Source organism: Aythya ferina (genome assembly GCF_964211825.1).
Source record: "Aythya ferina genome assembly, chromosome: 1".
Taxonomy (NCBI): domain Eukaryota; kingdom Metazoa; phylum Chordata; class Aves; order Anseriformes; family Anatidae; genus Aythya; species Aythya ferina.
In genome coordinates, this window is record NC_140296.1 from 142,308,753 (window position 1) to 142,331,969 (window position 23,217).

The 23,217-nt window shown below is 54.2% G+C and overlaps 2 protein-coding genes across 4 annotated transcripts in view; one reads left to right on the top strand and one right to left on the bottom strand.

Moving 5' to 3' along the window:
* Window positions 1–23,217, top strand: part of CACNA2D4 (calcium voltage-gated channel auxiliary subunit alpha2delta 4) — a gene marked incomplete at its 5' end in the record, with an annotated part of 112,334 nt that overhangs the window by 67,803 nt on the left and 21,314 nt on the right. The gene's annotated exons all lie outside the window — the stretch shown is intronic.
* LRTM2 (leucine rich repeats and transmembrane domains 2) lies at window positions 5,307–23,022 on the bottom strand. Of its 3 annotated transcripts, none has more exons than XM_084499901.1 (5): window positions 22,373–23,022; window positions 13,128–13,247; window positions 11,590–11,752; window positions 7,382–7,972; window positions 5,307–6,008 (listed from the first exon to the last, which is right to left on the bottom strand). In XM_084499901.1, the coding sequence occupies exons 3-5, from the start codon at window positions 11,654–11,656 to the stop codon at window positions 5,554–5,556; spliced, it is 1,113 nt and encodes a 370-aa protein (XP_084356027.1). In that variant the 5' UTR covers window positions 11,657–11,752; window positions 13,128–13,247; window positions 22,373–23,022; the 3' UTR covers window positions 5,307–5,553. The 3 variants fall into 3 exon arrangements, with proteins under 3 accessions (XP_084356027.1, XP_084356028.1, XP_084356029.1); XM_084499902.1 differs by lacking the exon at window positions 22,373–23,022 and adding an exon at window positions 13,737–13,867; XM_084499903.1 differs by lacking the exon at window positions 13,128–13,247.

Genomic DNA, 23,217 nt, shown 5'->3' on the forward strand with positions numbered 1-23,217 from the left:
TTCTCAAATGAAATACCTACATTTGTCGCTCTTCCTGTGCCCTTTACGTGTTGACTCTGCAGATGTTCTAGCAAACAAGTTTATTCCCAAGTTAGAGCACAGAAAAAGCAAATGTTGAAGGGCCAGATCTCGACCTAGCGCCCCGAGCAAGGAGTTGCACATTGTCCTGGCTCAGAAGCTCCGTGCAAGACAGGTTGTTATTCTTAGCATTGCTCTTTGCTTTCTCCTTGGCTCCAGGTGCCCTGCAAGTTGGTTTCTGCCTGGCAGCAGCACTGTGCCACTGTAGGAAGGAGAGGTCTACGCCTTTGATTCCTTCTCTCCCACCTTCTAAAGGGAGAAAAGCCGTGAAGATGCTGCCTTTACCCTGCCTCCCTAGGGCTGCTACTGTTGTGGGAAGCTCCCCAAAAATGACATAGGAAATTTTTTATTTACTTCAGCTGTGTTCTGTAACTGTAATCATCAGGGAATGCTTATCCTTTGTCTGCATTACACACAGTGCTCTCCGAGAGAAAGCTTTGCGGTCTTCAGAAATCCCATGCCAAGACTTGCCCTTATCTAATCAGTGGATAGCAACTGACCCTCTGACCTGTGCTCCCAATCAGTGCTAGCAAGCGCTGTGCAAGCCTCCAGATCAAGCTGCCAATGATCAAGATGCCGAGGAGGAATTCTATTTTATATATTTCCCATGTATTTTATACATGCATATACCTAATTGCATGTTTATCTACATGAAATTATATGTATGTGTGAGTAGATATGTATAGGGGGCAAATACACTTGCCAAATGAAAGATAATCAAATTGCAGAAAATCATAGGCTGCTCCCGGATGATCTGTGAACCAGAAAAGCCTGGAGTCATCAGATGAGTATGTTGGCTTTGCCTTTTCAGCTCTACATTTCTGGCGTTGTAGGAGCTGCTTCGTGGTATCTGTGTGTGCTCCTGTACCTGCACGGTAAAATTAGATTAAACTATGCGTCATAGACCCTGTACTGTTAAGCAGCAGCGGTGATTCTCTCACGGCACATACCTCTTCAGCAGGAGGGATGCCTCAGCTGCTACCAGATGAGGAGTACCTGGGTTCTGCTCCCAGTTTCTCTCTGAAGATCAGCCTGAGTATGGTGCCACACGTGCCTCAGGACGAGGTTTTTCGCAGGAGTAATGTGTGATGGATTGTGTGTGGATAACTGCGGGAGTGGATGAGGAGGGAATTTAAACATCTTAGCTGTGTGTGATAAACCTAGCTAGTGAACAGCTGGTGGAGAGACTCATTTAGCTCTAGGGGTGACAGCTTGTGTACTTGGGGGTGCAATGGGATTAGACAGAGATTTCCACTCGTTTTAAAATAACCTTGCTCAGGAGGGTAAGAAATCTGGAGAGGTGGGAACCCATCGCTCACTATTTGTTACAGCAGGTTTTATTGAACATTACGCTCTAATTAAAAAAATAATAATAAAAAAAGCTTTTGGAATCAAATTTGACCTGAATATAACTCCATTGGCTTCCGCATTCTTACACTGGGGATTAATTTGGCCCTTTCTACTTTTATGTAATGAGCTGATTGCCACAGTATCTTATCCTTGTTACACAATCGCCCTTGCCTGCCTGTGTCCCTGGAGCCCTGCCTGTGTGTTTCTAGATCCAGGGTCTCACCTTGACTGCCTGCATATTTAGTCCTCCAGCCTCACCCTGACTGCGGGCAGATGCTTGCCTGGCACTGAAGCACACATGCAAACGCTGTCAGTGTTATCTGCATGTTCACTCCACGTTCAGGCACTATGCACAGGCAAGCATGGGGGAAATTCAGTGTTTTTTCATTTAGCTGGCTGTATCCCTGCGGTGTTTGCTTGAGCAGGGGAGAGGGAAAGCAGCTCGCAGAGATCTCATTTAAACAAGAAGGAGCATAGGAAAATACATTCTTTATTATTCTTCTGTAACAACAAGCCAGAAATATAATATACCTTTAAAAATGATCTGTCTCATGCCAAAGAAACCTCCATTCAGTCATTTTAGAAAATCTCGTTGCTCTTCCTCAAACAGTAACAAAAAGAAAAAGAAATTACAAGTGCCATCTGTTCCCTGCAGGAAATGTGCCTGCCTGTACCACAGGTGGGTGTGTGGGGCCAGGGGGTGGCGGGGAGCAGAAGGGGTGTTTCTGGTGGGCTTGCCAGCCCCTAAGGGACACGCGGCCCCGGCCTGTTGGTTGGACCTGCCTGCTCCAGAAAACCTTTTCCTGAGGGCAGGTACCTCCTCATGGCATCGGTGGCCCTGCCTGGAGCAAAGGGTGGCTTTACTGGGGGTTGCCCCATGCTTAGCTGTGCCTGCAGGGGCACTGGGAGCCCCTGCTTCCCAGGCGTGCTAGGAAAGAGATTAAGAGCCTGTTTGCCAGCAGTGGTACAAAGAGGGCATTTCCCAGGGAACCCCGTTACTCTGCTCTGCGTGGAAGAGGACAGCTCCTTGTCCTTCCACTTGCTTTGCAGCGGGACTCCCCATAGCATCCAGCCTTCATGTTTCTCAGCAACTCTTTTCTCCCCTTCCCTGTCTTCTTCGTTCCTGGGTGGGTTTCTAAACATAGCAGTCCCTCGCCTAGGGTTGAGATGAATCCAGGCTTTCTGCCTTCAAAATGAAAACAAATAGGAAAGGATGGGCGAGGTCGTCGTCAGCCCCACAACACAAGATATAGAAAATGTTATTAGCAACAAAGAAAAATTGGTCGGGACAGGAGGTGGTCACAGGGAAGGTGCAGAGTCAGGAGGATTTCCCCCTTCCCCAGCCCCTGCACTGTCCCCTGCCTCCCTCCTACTCATGTCACCTCTAGTCTATCTCCTTAAAAACAATCTCTCTCACTCTCTCTCTTGCTCACTCACGCGCACACACACACACACACACACACATAGATCCCATTGGTTTTGTGCAATGTTTCACCATTATTTGATGCAAGTAAAATATAGATCTATAAATATACCGCTCTGACTCAAGTCCCGTTTCAAGTATGATTGCGGAGTCCAGGATGGTAAAGGGAGAAGTTCCCCTGAGAGGGAGGCGGTGGGGGGATTTGGATCCAGCAGGCAGTCTAGTCCCAGCTTGCTGGGAATGTGGAGCAGCAGTAACACACATAAGGAGGCTGCAGTGCACCAGTTCTGCCCTTCAGAGCGGGCTGGGGCTGCAGCAGATGGGATGGTTTGAGTGCCTGTACAGTGCATGGGGGAAGAGTCCTTCCTCCTCACATCTCGCCAGCCCCCCTCCTCCTCCTCCTCCTCTTCCCCACGAGCAGTGTGCTGGGAGAGGGGGGTGCGCTGTGTGCAAGTGCTCGTGGGTGGACTGCTTCTCCCAGGCCTTCTTCCAGGGCAGCCTGGGCTTCTGCTTCCTGCAGAGCATCCTCCTCTGTCCCGTGCAGCCCCGTGTCAAAGGGAAGTGACGCTAAAACAGTCCAGAGCATCCCGTCTCTTTGCCTCTGGTGGTCCTAGGTAGGCCAGGAGGGATTTTGCCACGCCAGGCTTTGATTAAAGGCTTGGCACGGCGTGCCCGTGGGTCAGCACAACAACCTGTCCGGGACCAGAAGGGGTGAGGAGCCAGCAGGTATCGCTCCCACAGGGGTCCAGCAGCAGCAAGCAGGAGGGCGGGGAGGTGTCCGAAGGCTTGGGGATCCAGCTGGAGCAGGAGGAAGAGCTGACGTGCCGTGGCAGGGCCCTCCTGCAGTGCCTGCTGCCCTCCGAGCACAGGTGCCTCGCAAAGCCCCCTGCCAAGCTGGGCTCGCTGCCAGCCTGGTTCCTGACGGCGAGCATCACACCATCCCCAGGCACTGCGGATGCACGACCTCCGGTGTCATCTTCCTCGCCCAGGAATACCCACTGTGACGGGTTAGAGCAGGTTACCATGGCAATGTGCGCTCTCCCCTGGAGACAGCATTTTATCCCACTTCCAGTGCTACAAAACGAGTCCTTATGTTGGGTTCCTTTCATTTTTTCCCCCCTCTCACTTCTTTATTATTTTTTTTTTCCCCTTTCCTGTCAGGCTGAAAAGAGCTGAGACTAATAGGAGGCACTGCAGTCTGCGGGCTTTAAGATCTGGGTTGGGGAAAGTCACCCTGCACGCACAGGCGTGTGCATGGGCACGCTCGTGCAGCTGTGGGTGGTGCTGAGCACGGCGGTGGTGAGGTGAGCGTCTGGGGGCTGTGCTGCGTGCCACCTCAGCCCCATCGTGGGCTCTCTCACCGGTGCCACGCTGTGGTCCAGGTTTCAGCCTTCACTTCAGGACCCTCCAGAAGTCACCCCAATGAAGTCACCAGCAATGCTGGCTCTCAGGCTGCGTGTCTTCTTCTCCTGCCACCTCCCCCTGCGCCCACACGACCCCTCAGCAGCGCTCACACCAGCTAGGCTGGTGAGCCACGTTCTCCACTGTGTCTTTCCTGATGGCCTACATCTGCTGTGCCTATCAAACGTTTCCGAATGGAGGCTTCCTATCTTTGCCTTCTCTTTTTATCGCAGAAAACATACAAAAGATAACAAAAATGCCGTTTTTTTTCATGCTGTGTAGTCATTTCCACTGACTCATGCTCTAACCTCAATAACTCTGCCTCTCCCTGTCCTCTCCTGCCCGTTTCCACTGGCTCTGCACTATGGTGAGATGTTTTGTGGTAGCTCCTCAGTGGCAGAGTTCATGGGTTTCATCCGAAGCAGAAGGTCCTGCGCAGCGTTATGCTAAGAGTAAGGTACAGTGGCTAAATGTGTTCGTGGCTGCATGCACGGGGCAGATCAGCGTGTGCACATGTGGCTCTGCACGCGCAGATGAGGTGGAGCTGCGGCTGTGCGTGTGCATTAGGATCAGAACGAGTCAGGAAGCGTGTACAGGAGGATGGCTCTGTGTCCCTGCACCTGGAATGGATGATGTGGCCACTGGCAGATTTGGAGTTGGCCAGGAGCAACAAGAGGGACACTGTGCTCTCCAGCAGCATGTTAATGGTATCTCCACCTTTAAAAGAGCCAAGGACAATCTCCCTCTGCCTGTTATCGCCCCCAAGGGACCTTCCCTCCCTTCTGATGCGCTCTTAGCCGTACTGTGGGCAGCAAGTTACCATCACACAGCAGCAGTTACCCTAAACGATGAGGCACGGACACTTTGGGTGTCCTGCTCCTCACGCAAGCTTTCACAGAGTTGCTCCCTCTGTTTGCAGCCAGCTCTTGACAGGATAGAGGACAGCTCACGACTGAAGCTGAGAGGATGACACAGGTTCCCAGGAGGTGCCAGCTGCCTCCACAGCAGGCATGTGAGGGAAGCTCTGTGCGAGAGCATGAGGCACAGCAAGCACTCGAGGTCTGACTCTACTTTATTTGTCTGGGCCCAAGGGTGAAAGGGCACAAAATGGGCCTGGGGCAGAGGAACAGAGATTAGAGTCAGGTGCCCTGACCCCCCAGAAGCATGTTGCACTGCTTGGGTGAGTGGAGCAATAGCACAGTCTGTCTTTTTGTCTGGGAAGATGTATTTTGGGAGGACCCCATGCTCGACTGCTCTCCGGTACCTTTGTTCATCGCTGTCCCTTCCTTCCTAGAAGAGTTTCACGCCACAGAAGAGATTTGTTTTTGCTCTTCGTGTTCCCCCTCTGTGTCACCCATCAGTGGCTGCCTCTTCTTCAGCTCCCGGTGATACTTGGCCATGAGGGAGGCGTAGATGCAGCCGTAAGCAGCCGCCACCACCATCATGATGCAAACAATGCCGCAAACCACCCCTGCGATGATCACAGTGCCAATAGCCCGGCGCACGCTCACAGGCCTGTACCGCTGCTTCTGAGGGCACCCCACACTGGGCTCCACCTCTGCTTCTGGGCCCGATTTCGATTTGGAAGGAGTCGGGCTGCCTTTTGTGCAGGGTGGGCCAGTATTGTCCAGCACGGTAGAGCTGTTCTCGTCATCCAGCTGTGAGCAGTAGTTAAACATCTCCATGGGCACCATTCGCATATCCTTCCCTTTCAGCTCCTTGGGCAGGGTACATGCCAGCTGGTCGATTTTCCCACCTGTCCCAACAGAGAGAACAGGAGTGAACCAAGCTTCATCCTGATGCAGCGCTATGGTAAAGCAGTTAAAGACAACAAACAGAGCTAGAGCCTCAGGTGAGATAAGTTCCTCTGACTCCATTCGCACCTGGCCAGGATTTGCCTGACAGGCACAGCAGCACTGCAATTTTCAAGTGGGGAACTGCTTTATTATAGCCTTGGAGCCATAAATCCAGTGCCTGACGTGTGAATGCATCACAAAAAGAGTATTCAGAGAGCTCCTCCCTACCCCAAAAGGCAGCCATGACCTGGCACGGCATGTTTCTAGAGTTCAGGGCTAAGGCTGAAGTCAAGAAGTGCTGCAGACCTCCGTGTTGCCAGGTCCACAGTGCTTGTGAAAGGTGGAGGGAGGGAGGAATGGCTCCACCTCTACGCACCAGACAGAAAGAGCACATGAGGTACCCTTTAAAATGATCGTTTTGCCTCATTTAGAGACGTTTTGCATGCCTTAGTCCTCCATTGCTGGAATGGCTTGAACCATGGCAGCTTTCTGAGATGCTTCTACCTAGGTGGGACTTGAGAGTACGGCTCATGGCTCACGATACCTGTGTAGACATCTTCCAGGCCAAGACATGAAAGCTCTCTGAAACCATCTATTAAGTCAGCCTAGTGCTGTTTGCTGAATTACATAAGTGTCAGCAGAATCATTTTAGAAAAGGAGAAATTAAAGCAAAAAGGTAGGACCGAGCTCTGTCTTCTCAAAATAACAGCGGACACACAGCACCATCTTCTAACAACTAACCCACCCTCCCCCAGTGGAAACAGTGACAGATGTTGAAACAAATGCTTGGGTGAGTTTGGGCAATTTCTTTTGAAAGGGAAAAAAAAATTAACTCTATGTTTTTAATGGGTTGTGTGATATGAGAGTCAAAAAAGAAAAAGAAGAGGAAAGTGGCACTCGTATCCTTGTTTGCTTCTGCTCTCACACGTGCATATTTCAGACTGCAGCCTAGCCATAGGCGCAGATAATCTCTTTTCAGCGTGGCTGTAATCAGCAGGGATGTGACAGCTGACTGCTGCCCTCCACATGATTTGAGACCCTTCCCTACTCATGGGTGCAGTGACAGACGGTCAGGCCTTCGATCGTCATTCCTGCAGACTGTGCCACTTTGCTTGGAGTCGCGGCTCCTGAAACCGTGTCAGTCCGTCAGGATTCCTGATGGTGGGTACCCTCCTAGCCTTTGGGGGAAAGCTGGAAACACAAACCTGTCCAAATATGCTTGTTTTAAGGATTTTACAGCCAGTCTGCTAGGATCTGCAGTTCAGGTCAGCCTGATCTGCCGGCCCATGCTTCTTCCCTTCCCGCGAGCAGCTCCCGCTGCGCGAGCACCTACCTCGGTAGGAGAACCACTCCATCCAGTGCTTGAAGTCTCGCAGGTTGCAGTCACACTCCCAGGGGTTGTCCCCGACTTGGAGCTGCTGCAGGCTGGTCAGCGGCTCGAAGGTCACCCTGTCCAGGCTCTGCAGGCGGTTGGACCTGAGGGAGAGGGAGCGGAGGGCGGGCAGCTCGTCGAAGAGGCCCGAGGGTATCTGGGCCAGGCCATTGATGGAGAGATCCAGCTGGCGCAGCAGGGCCGTGTGCTGGAGCAGGTCCTTGTCCAAGGCCCGGATGCTGTTGTTCCTCAGCTGCAGCTCCGTCAGGTTCCCCAGGTCGCTGAAGATGTTCTGAGGGAGCTGGTCCAAGAAGTTGTTGGATAGGTCCAGCCTCTGCAGGGCAGAGAGGTTGGAAAACACCGGGCCCGGCAGGATGCTGAGTTTGTTGTTGAGAAAGAGGAAGGTCCTGGTGTTCGTGGGGATGTCTGAGGGGATGGAGGAGAGGCCCAAGCCGCTACAGTCCACTTCCAGGTTGCCGCTGTTGCACTTGCAGGAGGAAGGGCAGGCAAAGAAGGACTCTGCAGCACACAGCGACAGCCAGCAGCCGAGCACTGCTGGGTGAAAAGCAGGGGAGAAGGAAAGAGAGCGCACATGTTAGAGCACTGCTTCCCCATCCTCACCCATCGCCTCTCTGCACACAGCTGTGGCTACAGCACGACCCCCACAGCAGGACTCCTCGCCACAGTGCCCCGAGGGAAATAAGCTTCCCCACAGACAGATCTTTTATGGCTGGCCTGCACCCCGGCAGCACAAGTTTCCTGCGAGCCTTTTTTTTATGAGCAAGTAAATAAATATCCTCCTAGTTTCACACAGAGGTAAGGACAGCGCATCCCAGATGACTTTGCTGCCAGAGCTGGAGCGCTGGATCCTGTCAGGAGAGGATGGAGCAGAGAGCAGTGGGAGATGTCACCTCTGATAAAGGACAGCCACTTCTAAAAAGTCAGAGTCGAGAGACAAGTCACTAGGATGTGTTTAAGAAGCTCTATTTTTTTTTAAGGAATAAACATGAATGAAAATCAAAATTAAGCAACCAACACCTCAGTTTTAATCCTGTGGTTTGGATCACAATCATTGTGATGGCAAGCTCAAGTCTAAGTTAGCCACTAAATCATTTGCTCTCCATATCTACAACATCGTATGTGGGTCTTGTGGCAAAAGACTTTTATATGAATTAGATTACATTACAAAGGTATGACCAGGAAAGCTATTAGGAAGTAACCATGAGACCCTAAGCCACCAAACACTTTGTACTTGCCATTGCTCTCAAAGTAGTTTCTGAGTCCCACAGCAGTAGCCCCACAAGCATCTCCCCTACCCAAAATTACCCATAGCGAGGGAGAAATGATGAAAACATTGCAGGCTGGTAGTTGAGGAAAGGGGTGTTTGGAAAGGGGTTAGCATGCGTCCTCTTTCTCCTACAGTGCCTCAAATGTAAGGTTGGAACTTCACAAGACAGCAGTTTTTGGATCACTGTTCCAGACATGGGTTCGGGTCCCATGAGTAGTGTCAGGGCTCTAATTGTCGACCCTCCTTGGGAGTCAGCAGCTTTTAAAACTTCCCTTTCTGTGACAAGGAAGCATCAGCAAGAAGAAAGCAAGCTCTGTGCCTCCTGTCATTAGAGGAGTGGGAGTTCTGTTTAAGCAGACGATGTAAAACATTTGCATCCTTCATCCTAATTCCTTTTGTGGAATTGAGATTAATTGCTTCCATGTGGGAAGCAAATTCAGCTCCCTTGTGCTTTTGAAGATGACGAGTTTGAATACTTGACTAAAACTGAAGTAGGCTTGTCTCTGCTTCACGCCCTATCACTCTTCAGAGAAGGCAGGCACTTGGTCTTGGTAATCTTTAGGGGAGAATGGTGGCTAAAATGAATGCGTTTATTGTCTTGCTGTTCTTTCTTGGACTGGAAACTAGATTCCTCTGCCCTGCCTGCATTCCCGCCTTTTTTTCCCCAAGAACCAGCAAACAGGTGTGTCATTTCTTGACCCAAGGAGAATTCTGAAAAGACAGTCGTAGGAGAGAGAGCTGCTGGAGACCTGTGCTGTGGAGAAGCTCTGGGTTAGTCGTGGTTCTTCTCTCTTCCCTCCTGCCACTGTCTCTGGAGTTGAGTCTGCCTCAAGTCCTGTCATCCCGTGTCAGTTCCTTTTGTGTTCCCCGTGATCCTTGTGAGAATTGGCAGATTTTCGGACTGGTAGCCTAAGGAGAACTACACGGTTTGGATCCGAAGCTATGTGACTTTATTAAGGGCCAAGGGAGAAGCGTTCAGAGAGAATGTCTCTGCTTTTTTTTTTTTTTTCTTTTCATCCATCTTTCACCGTTCCTTCAAGAGTTTTTTTCTGCCCTACAATTGAGATCTCAGGTGTACATCAGCCCAGGCCACGCCAATCTGCTCTTTTAATGATAATTATAGATTGCTGTAGTGCGATATAAGAGAGATCCCCATCCTGGGCACCTCTGTGCTTTCTTGTCATGCAGAGGTTGGGGTTAGCAGCAAAGATTGCCATGAAAGCAGATGACAGCCTGTGCAGTGCAGGTACTGGCTGGCTGGGCGATATTTAATCCCATTCAGAACACAGCGCTCTCTTGTTGCAGGAAAAGAATGAAAAGAATGAGAGCTGGAGTGGGGAGGGGAGGGAAAGACATGAGTCACTCGAGTGACCCCATCTTTTCCTGGATGCTTAACAAAAGTACAGCATTAATAATAGATTGACAGCTGCGATGGTGAGATAACACTGAGCTTCTTTGTATACTGAGAGAGGCAAGGGCAGGCTGTGGAAGGCGATCCAGGTGGCGTTCTGTTTGGGGCTTATCTCTCAAAATACCTGCCTGCCACTGGCCACCGGCTGCGTGGCTGTGGGGTGCCACCAGTGGCGGGCAGGAACAAAGTCTCAGGCACCTGGCCGTGGTTATCTTCAGGAACTGGACTTAGGCCAAGTTTCTGCAGCCATCAAGGATGTGCCAAAAACATCTTGTTGTTACCCACGTACTGCGCGGTGCTCTTGAAAACATTGTGCTGAAATCATAGAGAGGGGAAAGTTTGATTTTGTTTTAGGTCCCTGTGAGAGATGCATCCTCTAGAACGTGAGCTGAGGCCAAGAAACTCATCGCACCGGTGAGGATTCAGCTTTCCAAGGGAGAGAGGGAAGCAATAGGCAGAACTTGAAGCTCTCTTCCAGCCCTGCAGAAGGATGAGTAGCGTCTGTTTTTGTGTTAGGAGAAGATGAAGTTACTTTGTGTGGTGTTTGGTGACTCTGGTAGGTGGCAGAAAGCTGATCCAGGAATATCAGATTAAGGCAGGACTCAGTAGCATTCGCTGTAAATAATTCATACAGCAGCCCAGACTGTGAGGATGGATTACAGCAATGCCTGTTTTCTGGAGAAGGAAATAATTCCCCCGGCTTCTTACAGCAGCAGCCCCAAATTTGATGGGATTGCAGGAAAAGGAGAAACCACAGGCCTGCCCAGCTGCCTGGGCATGCAGTAGTGATGTGCACTCTCCAAGTGCTCCCTCTCCTCTGTGGTAGTCCCCAGGTGCTTCTCAGAAGCTCGGTACGTCCCCTGAAGGCCCTCATCACCCCAGCAGTTCTGCTCTGTGCTCAGGAATGCTGTAGCAGATGCCCCGGTCCACTGGGAAGCTGCAGAGGCTGAGGGTTTACCATTTAATTTGAAGCGTCTCTTCTTAATTTGCTCTTTGATTTTCACGACAAGTGGCAGCGCCTAGTAGGAGAATTCCGCATTTGCATCCCGTATTGCCTTCTGAAATCTGGCATGACTTCTCCTGCCACGGAGAGCTGGGAGCCTCGCTTGGCAGCCTACGTGCACAGCCCTAGCACAGAGAGGAGGCTGCAGCTCACACGATGCCGATCCAAGAAGCGCTCGGGGTAGATCCGTGTGCGGTGGTATCTGTCTCACTGTTTCTCACCTGTCAGGCCCACTGGAATTCAGCAGCAATCATCACTCACTGTCCCACTTTAAGCCCATCTTCAGCTTGAAAGCCTCGCTCTCCCTCCCAGCTAGCCTGGCCTCTAAAGGAATCAGGAATTAGTTCAAACATCTCCATTCTTAGCTGTCCCTCTCCCCTGTTCTTAACCCTGGTGCGACCTATTTTCTCTCCACTCCCCTGACAAAGAGGATCGTCGCACTTAGCACCCCGGTAGACGTTACTTACGGCAAGCCTCCTGCCACCTCATGAGGAACCTGCTCCTCCACCGCTGGCCGGCACTCGCAGGCAGCATGGTTGTCTTCTCCAGCGTGGCTTCACATCCACCAGCCAGCCTGGCGCACAGCCCCACAGAGCGGAGGAGTCGACCTCGTAACCTGCCTGCCTGCTCCTGGAGGGGAGAGCAGAGCAGAAGGGGTGGGATTCAGCTCCCTGCCCACAGGATCCAGGGCTGGACTCGGCGCTCTCCTTTCCCCTCCCCAGCTAGCTTTGCCTTTGAGGCCTAACCACGCTTTGGGAGCAGAGCTGGGGGATGAGGAGGCGCGGCACGATGAAGGCACAACACAAATTCACTTTTACCCTCGCGGCACAGACGTAAGGCCTCATTCTCACCCGTGAAGAGGCAAGCCTGTGCTTGAGCAGCCTCTGCCAGCCTGATGCTCAAGGTCAGCCTGATGAACGGCTGAGGGGACCCTGCTCGCTGCCACCTGTGCACCCCGTGCCCTGACGCACACTCGGGCTCACGAGGTCTGGTCGCTGGCAGCTGCCAAGCCGCTTCTCCCCCTCCCTCCTCCCCAGCATCTCCCACCAGCGCTTCCTCTCCGTTTCAAGGTAAAATGGATGTGGTGCCTAGAGCGGGGCTGAGCAGAGCACAGCTTCAGCTGGGGGATCTCGCGCCGCAGCAACCGCGGGAGCTGAGGAGCGAGCGAGCCTCCGAGGAGGAGGGAGGACCTGGGGCGGGGGAGACTGAGTGGGAGTGTTGAGAAGAGAGGAATCACAGCTTAATTAGAAGAAGGAAAAATGCTCAGTCTAATTAGAAACCCAAAGACCATAAACTCTCCCCTGACAATAAGTGACTGACAACAGGTCCCTCCTACCCTCCCGCTTCCCTTTTGGATAGAGGCAGGCAGGAAAAGGGGAAACACCACAGACCCTGCTGACCCTCGGGCACTCTGCCATGCCACCCACCAGCAGCAGCAGCTGGATGGGCACGTTTCAACCAGGGCACAGAGATAAACCATCCTCCATCCCCTCTGAGGGGCTCTGGCAGCATCCGTAGCCATTATTTCAGATGGGCACCGCACTCCCACCGGGATGCGCGCCCCACACACGTGCCAGCTGCTCCCCTCCCCCAGGCTCCCGTGACTGATTTATTTGGTAAACCACCAGGAGGTATTTAAATTAGCATCTCGGTGAGACAGATGAGCAGGTTCGGCGCCTGGACTAGGACATCTTGCCAGGCTGCTTAGATCCTTTACCCAAATGCCAGTGCACCAGACAGATGCATGCCTCTCGCGGCACCAAATCCAGCCCTCACCCACGGCAGCCCCCCGCTCCCCAAACTGAGCCGGGTGCCTTCCTGCAGCCCCTGCTGAAGGAGAAACCTCAACAAAAAGCTGTCCCCATCCAGTGCTTCTGCTCGCACTGGCTGCCAGCGAGGCTTCCAGCCTCCCCCGTACCGATGGCTCTGCCCTGAACGCCACCCGAAGTCTCCTCTCTCCGGCTGCCGCTACCAACAAGGGCGAAGGGGAACCGCGAGCACTTACCTGGAGGGGCTCTGCCCACTGCCACTTCCACCCGGCTCCCCGGTTACTGCCTCTTCCTCCCCTCTCCCTGCGTGACTTTGGCTGCCGGCAGCAGGCTTTCCGTGTGCTCTATTTAACTCCCTACAGCACAGGAATAAACGGCAGAGTTAAGCTGACAGCCACAGAGCCTTTATCTGGCGGCTGGAGCGCGGGACTCGCTCGCTTCCAAATCCTGCTGCCGAGCGAGCGCGTCCTGGCTTTCAGCATCAGGGGCTGCCTGCCACGCTCTGTCTTTCCCTCGTCCCCACCTTCGCTCCATCTAACTTTGTCTGGGTTATAGATAGCTCTGTTCCTCGCGCTCTTGCCTTTTGGCTCTGTTTTGTAACACCCCATCTGTATCAGCTGGCTGAGCTCCAAGCAGGGGGGCTAAGCTTTTGAGAAAAAAAAAATATATATATATATAAATATATAAAAACAGCTTCCTTTGGGTGCTTCGTGACACCGCTTCCCTCTGCAAGCCCCCCTCACTCAGCCCAGGCCCCCGTTCGGTCCCGGGGCTGGCGTCTTCCCCCCACTTGCTGCTGCTCTGCCACGCCAGCCCTGGGGGCACCGAGGGCAGCATCCGCGTACCCGGGCAGGAGGAGGGTGCTGAAGGAGTCCAGGCTCGTGCCCCTGCTCCCTTCTGCTCTGGCAGGCAGAGTCCAGCTCCCTTGCTCATCCCTGCTACCTCGCTGGCACCTCTTCCTCCGAAGCAGGGCTCAAGCACCGCGTGCAGGGTGGGAGGAACAGCCGTGTATAAATAAGCCCTTTCCCTATGTTTAGAATTTGTTGCAGTGCATAGTGATTAACACCTGTTCAGGCTTTCGTGCCGGCTCCTGCGCTGCAACATGCACAAAGATGGAGGCGCCTCCATGAGCCCAGGATTATTTTAAAAGCGTGTCGCACAAACACAGCGCTGCCTGCCCCATAGATAGCATCCACGCCTTTGTGCACTCGAACACGTTGCTCAGGCTTAAAGGCAAGTAGCATCATATGCATATGCAGAGAGAGTCGCTAATCTAGCTTACAGTCACAAATACGGCCGCAGAGTTGGGCTGGCGCACACACTTCAGACTTCTGTGACCCATATTTATGGAGATCCGTGTCTTGCACAGAACCGCCCGCTTCTCCAAGCACAGCATATGCTCAGGTGGCAGGGCACTAGCTCTGGAATAGGCAGAGGTTCCTGAACGCTGAATTGAAAGGGCCGGTGAGCTTCTGCACTTTTACCTTGAAATAGAAATGTTAATGCCAAGAGCCCAGTTTTTGTCAGGCAGGCATTGCCCATAAGCATGTTGGACCTGTGCCCCTGGTGGTTAATATTCTGCAACCAGGAGAGAGTGAGGAGGCAGAGAGGATTTTTGATATATATATATATATATTATTTTTTTTTTCATAAAGGTTTTCTCTGCTTTGTCTTGAATTCTGACTTAATGAGCTGTTGTCAGGTGGTCCAGGAGATGCCTTCTGGTCTGCAGAGCACCAGCCAGATGCAAGTGCAGCACTGGGAACCTCACAGTCCTTGGGCTGCCAGCACCTGCCCACAGCCCAAAGCTTTCCAGAGCATCACCAGAGCTGCCTGGCTGCTTTCAGCCTTACGGCCAGGGACATTGCCAGCGGTGGGGGCTCTGCCAGACCTAGGAGTGCCCCAGCCCAAGAGGAGAGACCCCATGCCATCCGTTCTGCACTGGTGTGGGACTGATGCGTTTGGAGCTTAATGCTGATCTACAGGGCTGAAGCTCCAAATGCTCTGAAGTCTCCCGGGGGCTCTACAAGCCCAGCATTAATCTTTCTTCTGGGCTTACTGCGTGGTTCCTTCTCCCTGGAACAACTTCTCAGCTGAATGCCTTGTGATCCGTGGGACACGGAGTCCAGAGCTTTCTTCCACATGCTCGGAGTTGACTCTCTCTTCCCGATTCTGGAGGGATGAGCAGAGTACCCCGCGGGGCTGGTGATGGCCTTTTCTTCTTGCCATTTGGTAAAGGAGAGTGAAACACAACTTTTTTTAGTTTCAGCTCAAAGCAGCAGAATGAAGTCATCCATTTCTTGCCGTTGGCTCCAGTGGCCAAAAATACACTGAGCTGAAGTGCCGCTTGGACATTTGGCCTGCTGTCAGACTTCCAGAGGACTCTAACGAGGATTCCCCTAATTAGCTTAAGCAGGGAACTTTACTGGGGGGGATGCTGGGGAGATTGTAAGGACTCTACAGCACTTGCCAGGGCATGGAGGGTACAGCAGGAGCTATCAGCATCGTGTTCGTCCCTTCTCCCTGCCCAGACTCCAGGAATGTTTGCAGGATCACTCTGAAGCCTTAATATTTTGTAAGTAGGGTCCCAAGGAGCATGCTGTGAGGGTGGGGAGGGTTTCTGTTTCCTGCATCCACATCCTGCTTTAGTAACACTTCCAAATTGGGCAACACCTTCCATCCAAAGCTTTCCATCTGCTTTATGAATGGCTTTTACCAGGGCTGGACTGTCCCAGCATGTCCCTGGGATGAGCCGCAGCCACAAGCAGGGCTCTGTCAGCAGCCAGCCGGCAACCTCTGGCCCTGATCCTCTCTCCCAGTCCTTTGCACTAACGCTTGGATCACGGCTAGGGGATCAGACTCTAACAGTCTGGCTGCCTAGCACCGGCAGGGCATGTGGGTGACCTATATTATGAAAGGGTAGGTAACAGGCTGCAACAGATGCCACTGATAAATTATGAGCGAGTACAAGCAGACGTTCATCCCTCCCCCATGCTCTCCCTGAGGACTGCTGGTAAAGTCCCTTTCCAGTGCTGAACTGCTCTAGCCTTTATCGGAAAACCACCAGTGCAAGGGAGGGCATGGAGGACATTTAAAGATTATCCTTTTTCCCCCCTTTTCGTGTTGCTTTTAGGATTCCTGTTTTATTGCCATCGCCCATAATGGAAGGGGACGGTGGTACCCCAGAGCCCAGTGCTTAAAGCACGTTGGTCTGTATCTGTTCTTCCATCAGTGCTCGGAGGGCAAGAGTCTGCACACAGAGGGCAGGGAGATGCATCAGCCACGTCATCTGATGACAGCAACTGGAAGTTGTAACTTGGCTGATGAATCCTAGCAGGGAGTTGTACTCTCCTGCAGTACCACGCGAGGGTTTAGATGGCGTGGACAAGGTGCCCATTCTTGGTCCCTCAACAGACCTAGGTCGGTCAAACAAATTATTGGCCATGAGAGCTCACCTTGAACCTCACTGTGTCAGCAGCAGCTCCCCGTTTGCTGTTTATCTGGACTGCAAAAGAAGCACCCAGACATGGCAGCCAGGCTCAACAGTGCTGCAGAAACGCACAGCGTGTGTCACTGCCCCAAGTGAGCCTGGAAGCTAAATAGCTGGGGGCTTCACTTCCAAAGCTTGCTGATTTATGAACATGTGTGCTCGGGATTTATTAGTGTTGCGCTGTCACAATCAATGGAAAGCACATTGTAAATTCGCACCAGAAACCCAGCTGCACAAGAAACGGTGCCATCTGACTTGCAGCGATCGATCACAGCAAAGCAAAACACCTCACACAGAAAGCTGTAAAGTAAGTACAAAGCATGCAAAACCCACTCAGCCTGGTAAGGGAAGCTGCCACATTCCTGACTCGGTGTGAATAAACCCCACCCTATTCCCTGCGATGTGAAGGGGTCGAAAAGCTTCTGATCTTTGAAATGACAATGTGTAGGCACCTCTGAAATGCAAATGCGGTTGGTGTTAAAAAAAACCCACAACACTCCCTCCCCAAACGCTGCCAAGAAAGGTCAACTTCATCCCCATTTCATGTAGGGGTAAACTGTGCTAGAAGTAAAAATGACTGCTGAATTTGGCTGTCTGAAATATCAGCTGCCCAGCCCTTGATACTTCATCGTGGGCTCCCATCAGTTCCCAGCTCGAGATTTTCAGAGCTGCCAAGTGCGGTGCCTGCACGGAATCACATGAGCCTGAGAATGCTCTCCTATCCTGCAGGAATGTGTAGGGCTTAGCAAAGCTACACAAAATAAAGGAGTTTTGACAGGGCTTCCCCAAAGCTGCCTGTCTGGGCTGCACCGAAATCGGGAGAGGAGCCAGGTGTCTTGATTCCTCACCCCATGCCAATAATTGGGATGCAAATAATGCAAACATTATTTGCATCCCAAGTCTCCCTGGCCAACGTGCAATAACAAGGCTGGGAAAGGTCAGAGGGGCTGGAAATCCCAAGGGCATCCATCCTCCTGGAAGCCTCTGAGCAAGCAGGGAGCATCGCAGGGGGTAGCACTGGTGGGAAAGACCCAGACTGCTGCGGAGAAGTGGGATTCCTTGGGAGGCTGTGCAAGCAGGTGGGGAGACCGGGAGATCCAAGGCGAGAGTGACAGGAAAGTCCCAGCACAGCGAGAGCGCGGCATATGGAGGAGGCCCGGAGCAGCAGCAGGAGGAGAGCTGAGGGGGCAGTTGAGAGGAAGAAATCCAGCCATGTGTGTGCCAGCATCTTCTGAGTACTGCTGAACGCGACAGACCACGTGCCTGCTTCCTTCAGCAACACGGAGGCAGATGAGAAGGGAAGCGGGAGTGGGAGGGGGGCTCAGAGGAGAGACACGTGAGCTGGCTGCCCAGTTTCCTCCTCTTTTTTTCTTTCCTTTTTTTTTTTTTTTTTTTTTTTTTTTTTTTGCCACAGAGCCATGTTTTTGTTCTTCTCACGCTGTTGGCAGAAATTGATAACCAAGCGGGATGTGAAGGGGGGGGGGGGTTCTGCATGAAGGCTGAGATAACATTTTCTGATCCAGCCGGGAACAGTTGGCTGTGGGTGGTGGCTTGTCACCAGCTCTGCCAGTTCTAATCCAGATCCCAGTTTTTCTCTGCGCTGCGAAGAGCCCTCTCTACAACTTTAATTTCCTACAGGGGTTAATCCCGTGGCCAGTGGTAGCTCAGACCTTTAATCCTTCCACGCCGCCCTTGGCAGAAGGACTGCGGCCACTCCCGACTCAGCACATCGGAGGGAGGCACAGTTGGGCTCCCAGCCCCTCTCCTACACCCCACGAGCATCCCTCATCCCGCTGGCATTTAAAATGCCTCCCCCCCTTCCTGCCAAGCCTCCCCAGCGGCTGGGTGCTGGGTGGGTGGCGTGCCCCAGGGACAGGCTGCGGGAGAGGAGGCGGCTCGGTGGGAGAATCCCCGCTCGGTGCTGCTCATCTCCCTCCCCGCCCCACACGCAGATCCCTTTCACACTTCTTAGCTGGGTGGTGCTTGGGAACCAAAATTCATCTCTTTCTTGCGTGGATTTTTTTTTTTCTGGCTTGTGTTCAGGAAGGAGAGTATGGGCCCATGTTTGCCAAGGGTTCTCCAAGGGTTCAGAAATCTTGAGATGACCCTGAGTTCTCCTCGGATCTCTTATTAGGGTCAAAGGGGGCTACAGATCCATAACAGGGAAGGCATCAGCCTGTCTGAGGTGAGAGATGCATTTACATGCTCTGAGTAGTAAATGGAAGTGCATCAATTTAACAGCCAGGTAGGAAAATACAGGTTTCATTACCAAGTAGCTCTCCATTCACAGCCGTGTCCTTGGAGAGACAGGCATCTGTCCCCCTGTACAGCCAAAGTGCCAAATCAGAGGTCTTCCAGATCGATGCCAAGACACCTGCTAACACTTATTTGGAGCAAAGTGCTCCAAACATCGGCCTTTCTCCTCCTGCTTCCGAGTTCCTACGATCAGGTGAGGCTCTGCAAGCCACCAGCATGCAGTGTCCCACACCCACTGACCTGCTGCCATTCCTGTCTGCAGTCGCCCAGGAGCTGCTTTTGCCTTTTTTCCTACACTCTGTGCCGAAATGTGTCAGGCCCCCGAGCACTGCCCTTCCTGGTGCTTGCCTCTTGTTACTTCTCCCTCTGGGAGCTGAGATGGTGCCTGGTGGGGAAGCCAAGGTGGTGCAGGATGGCTGTCACCCGGTGAGTTGCATAGCTCTGTTTCACCTGGTTGCCACCACGGCCCCAGCACCGTGGTGCTGCCTGTCAGAGAGAGCCAGGAGCTCCTCTCCCCCTACCCCACCATCCCCCATCACCTTCCCAGAGCACCCGCGAGGGGCATCCCTGAAAGGTCCCTGCAATCTGCACAGGGTCCAGCATGCTGCCCGCAGCTCCAGGGGTGCCCGAGGCTCGCTGGGACACGCTTGGGCTCTGCGCCAGCCGGGAACACTGCCCGCAGCTCGGCGAGATGTGGTGACAGCTCTCACAGCCCAGCCAGGAGCCTCGGCTGCGTCTGGGCCAGCACACCCATCACAGCCCCGTGCTGCAGGGCCTGCTGAGCCTGGGCAATGTCTTCAGAGCAAGCGACACGTGATACTGAGGCCAGCAATGAAGATGTGGTAACAAACAAGGCTATTTTTGTATGGTCACCATAAGATACTGAACCCCAGCTGGCAGCTGGCCACGGTCTGCACATTCCTAATTTTGCGGGTGCCCAGCACGAGACCCTAGGGGCCATTTTGCAGAACTGCTGAGTGCTCACAGCTGCTTTCCAAAATGCTGGCAGCCCAGCCAGCAAACTGGTACTGGTCTGAAGGAATTAGTGGCACTGAGAGCCAAGAGGCCCCGCGCTCAAGTCCTGCACCTGCTGCTCCTTCGCGGGCTGGCGAGGGGAGAAGCCTCTCTCCCCTTCCGCAGCAAGGCAAACAAGCCTCTTGCCTCAGCAGCAGCACAAATTCTCCATCATCTAGGAGGCAGCTACAGCAGCGAGCGTCTTCAGAGCACCACGAGACGCTGCACGCTGATGTATTGCCCGCGGGGCTGGGATGACAGGCGGTAAACAAACAGAAGAGGCACGCGCTTCGGCACCAAAAAGATAACCACCCCCCTGCTGCACCCCCTGAGCACCGCCGTGCCCTGAATGATCAGCCCCATGAAAATAAGGAGAGATCAAACCAGTCAGGGCTGCAGCCCTGCCCCGAATCCTGACATTTCCTAACTTTCAAGTGCTGTTTTTTGCAGTGGGAATAAACCCATATTTTATGTAAACCCACACTTCACAGGTAAAAGAAGACACTTTCCCTTCAGCCTATCCAGCCTGCATGTGAGCTGGTATATGGAAAGAAATGCTGCTTCTTGCTATTGGAGCCACACAAAGCATTTTTGTCAGCCAGCAAAGCCCCGGCAGGACCCAGGTATGCATCACGAAGTGTTTTGGTGCTGGAGAGCCTGCAGCAGGGACAGAAGCAGCCCAGGGTGCTGGCTCCAGCTCCTCGTGTCGTGCTGCCAGGAGCATCCCAGTATGGTCATCCGAATTCCTGCTCCAGCCACCCGGCACTGGGACAGATGTCAAGCACTGTGAGCAGCTGCTCCTAACCAAAGATGGCAAGCGAGGGAAGCTGCTTGGGCCCTCTTTTAAATCCGCAACAGGCTCCGAAGACCTGCCCAGAAATACCCAGCCGTGGGCTCGAGCCTTTCCCCTGCTGTCCCATGCTCACATACCCAGCCTCTGCCTCTCTCTGGGTGCATCCACCCAGTAGCCTTCGTGCCCCTGTGCTGCTGCTGGATCTCCCCTCCTTGCCGTGCTGGGGTGGCACTCCTGCCTCCAGCAGGCTGCTCTGCTTCTGGAGAGCTTCGAGAGCCCTGCGTCAGGGTTAGGAAAGCCACAGGATGGGCAGGGAGCTGGATGGAGACACCCGAGCTGTGAGTACACCTTGCTAGCATGTGGCACTCGCTTGGCTGGAGGCAAGGGTGAAGCTCTGATCCGGTGCAAGACTTACATAAGAGGGCTTCCCCCCTCCCTCCCTGCAAACCGCCCCTCTGCTGAGGTTTGCCATCATCCCTCCGAGAGGACAAGCCGCACCAAGAGAGGCAGCACTGCTGTCTGACGGGGAGACAACTCCCTCCAGCCTTGTGCTCATGTGGAATAAATTCCCTTGCAAATGTTTGCCCCGAGCGCTTAGCAGAAGAGCCTCCCCCCGAAACAGACCCAAGTGGCAAAGCTGAGAGGAGAAACGCTCCGTGACCACGGCAAGGCACCCCCTCCTCACCGCTGCTAGAAACGGCCCCTGCTTCATGACCAGTCCCTCCGTGCTCCCTTCCTAGCATGTCAAAACGAGGTCTCTGTTTCTCTCGCCATCCTTCGCTGGCGGATCAGGCACGGACACAGAGCGATGCTGTGCCCCGCTGCCTGCAGCTGGCAGCAGGGATGCGCTGGGCTTGGCACCTCGGCTCTACCTGACGCTGCACCTTGTGGCCCTGGGGCCTGGCTCCTCAGCTGTGAGCAGCGAGCACCAGGCATCCCCTCTGCCTGGCCCAGGGCTGATTTTACACATCCCCCTCGATCAGAACAAGATGCAGTGGCAGCAATGAGCTGGGCAGGATGCCCCGTGCGGGGTGGATGTGTGCACGTGTCCGTGCACGCGTGGTGTGCAGGCACAGACACACACCCTAACGCTCGCGGAGATGCTCCCCGCCTCAGCCGAAATCTGTAGGAGGCTCCACGTCAGCTCCTTCGGGATGGATGCAGCTCTCCCGCTTTTCTCCCAGGCAGATCTGCCCTCTGTGGCAACACTGGGAAAGGCTGCGAAGTTTCCCTGTGCTGCATTTCCCCCCCTTCCTCCCGAAAGTTCAGAAATCACACGCTCAGCCTGCGGGGATTCTGGAAGCAGCGTGGGGACTTATTTTTGGCTCTGCTTGTGATAGGGCAGCCTTCCCTTCGTGTCCTGTGCTGATGTCTGTGAGCCTCGGCTGTGAAATTGTACCTGCATGCACACACATGCACACTCACAGGGATGCACACCCCCTCACCCCAACACCTGTTTTCTGACCGCTGGACCCGTCACCTATGCAGTTTTCTCCCCATCCCCTTCTCCATTTTAGGTTGCTCTTACCGAGACGGCTGAGACCTAAATGACACTCAGCCGAGCCACCGCAGCTCGGGTGAGCAGCACCCTCTGTGCTGGACCCACAGCACCAAGGGGGGGACACAAAAAGCAGGGCTCACGGGGACCTGCCAGGTAACCGCTGACCGCAGCACATCGCGTGTGCTGCACCCGAGCTGCCAGAGCCCCGGCGAGGGATGCCGGTGCCATTCATAACAGGGGGAAGTTGCTTCCAGCTGCCCACCCTGGAACTGGACTGGGACCAGTACCGGCAGCCTCGGGAGGACCACTGCCCTTCGGCCTCGCACTCAGGACCTCGCAGTCCTCCCCGGGGAGGCTGCTGGCTCCCCGTGGGCAGCCCCCTGCTCTCACTGGGGTGGAAACACGGCGGGGAGACGGCGCTACTTACCGTGCCCGGGCTGCGACGGAGCCTCCTGTGAGACGGGCAGCTCTTCCAGCGAACCCTGTACAATCCCAAAGCCAAATCCAGCAGCAAGTCCCCGGCGAGCTGAGCTCTCGGAGGGCTCTAGTTGGCACGAGCCCGCTGGCTCGCTGGCCAGCCGGCCGGCCCACGCAGGGGGCCCAGGAGCTGCGCGCTCGGGGGGCGGCGTGGGCCAGGGGCCGTAATCCCCTGTAAATAATAAATAGGGGGAGAGAGGAGGCGAGCGAGAGGCGGGAGCGGCTGAGCGCAGGGCAGCGGTGGCCGGGGGGACATCTGTGACAGCCGCGGTGTGCACCCAGGGTGCACAGGCATCACCCCGCCAGGCGGGCAGGGTCCGATCCCCAACGGGCAGGGGAAGGGGCCGGGGAGGTCTTCATCTCCCTCAGCCCATCCTGGGGAAGCAGCGGTCGCTTGCCTTCAGCCTTTCCATCTCCCTCCTCCCCCCCTTGCTCCCTTCCCTCTCCCGCTGACCGGAGGGGTCGAGGGGATCGAGGGGGGCGAGGAGGTGCTGGGGAGGGGGGAGCTGCCCCAGCCCCTCGCCGGGCAGATTGCTCCCAGGCGCTGAGGCTGGAGAGGAGCCGCCGAGCCGAGCCGGACTGCCTCCTCCCCGCCTCCCTCCTGATGTGATGGCTGCTCACAATGAGCCCGGAGAGAAAGGCGGGCGAAGGGATGCGCCACCGTGTCTGCCGCGTGTCCTACAGGGACGGGGAACCCTGCAGGGGAGGAAGCGTGGGGCGTTTGGAGCGGGACCCCCTTCCCATCCCTGCCCCGGAGGCATGGCGCATCTCATGGGGACCTCACCCCAGCGGGCT

Bases quoted from the DNA above. Each gene is read 5' to 3' on its own strand.
- LRTM2 (XM_084499903.1), bottom strand. From the start codon at position 11,656: ATGCTGCCTGCGAGTGCCGGCCAGCGGTGGAGGAGCAGGTTCCTCATG. The intron at 7,973-11,589 runs GTAAGTAACGTC...TTCACCCAGCAG, and splicing joins GAGGTGGCAGGAGGCTTGCC to TGCTCGGCTGCTGGCTGTCG. The intron at 6,009-7,381 runs GTAGGTGCTCGC...CTGTTGGGACAG, and splicing joins GGAGTGGTTCTCCTACCGAG to GTGGGAAAATCGACCAGCTG.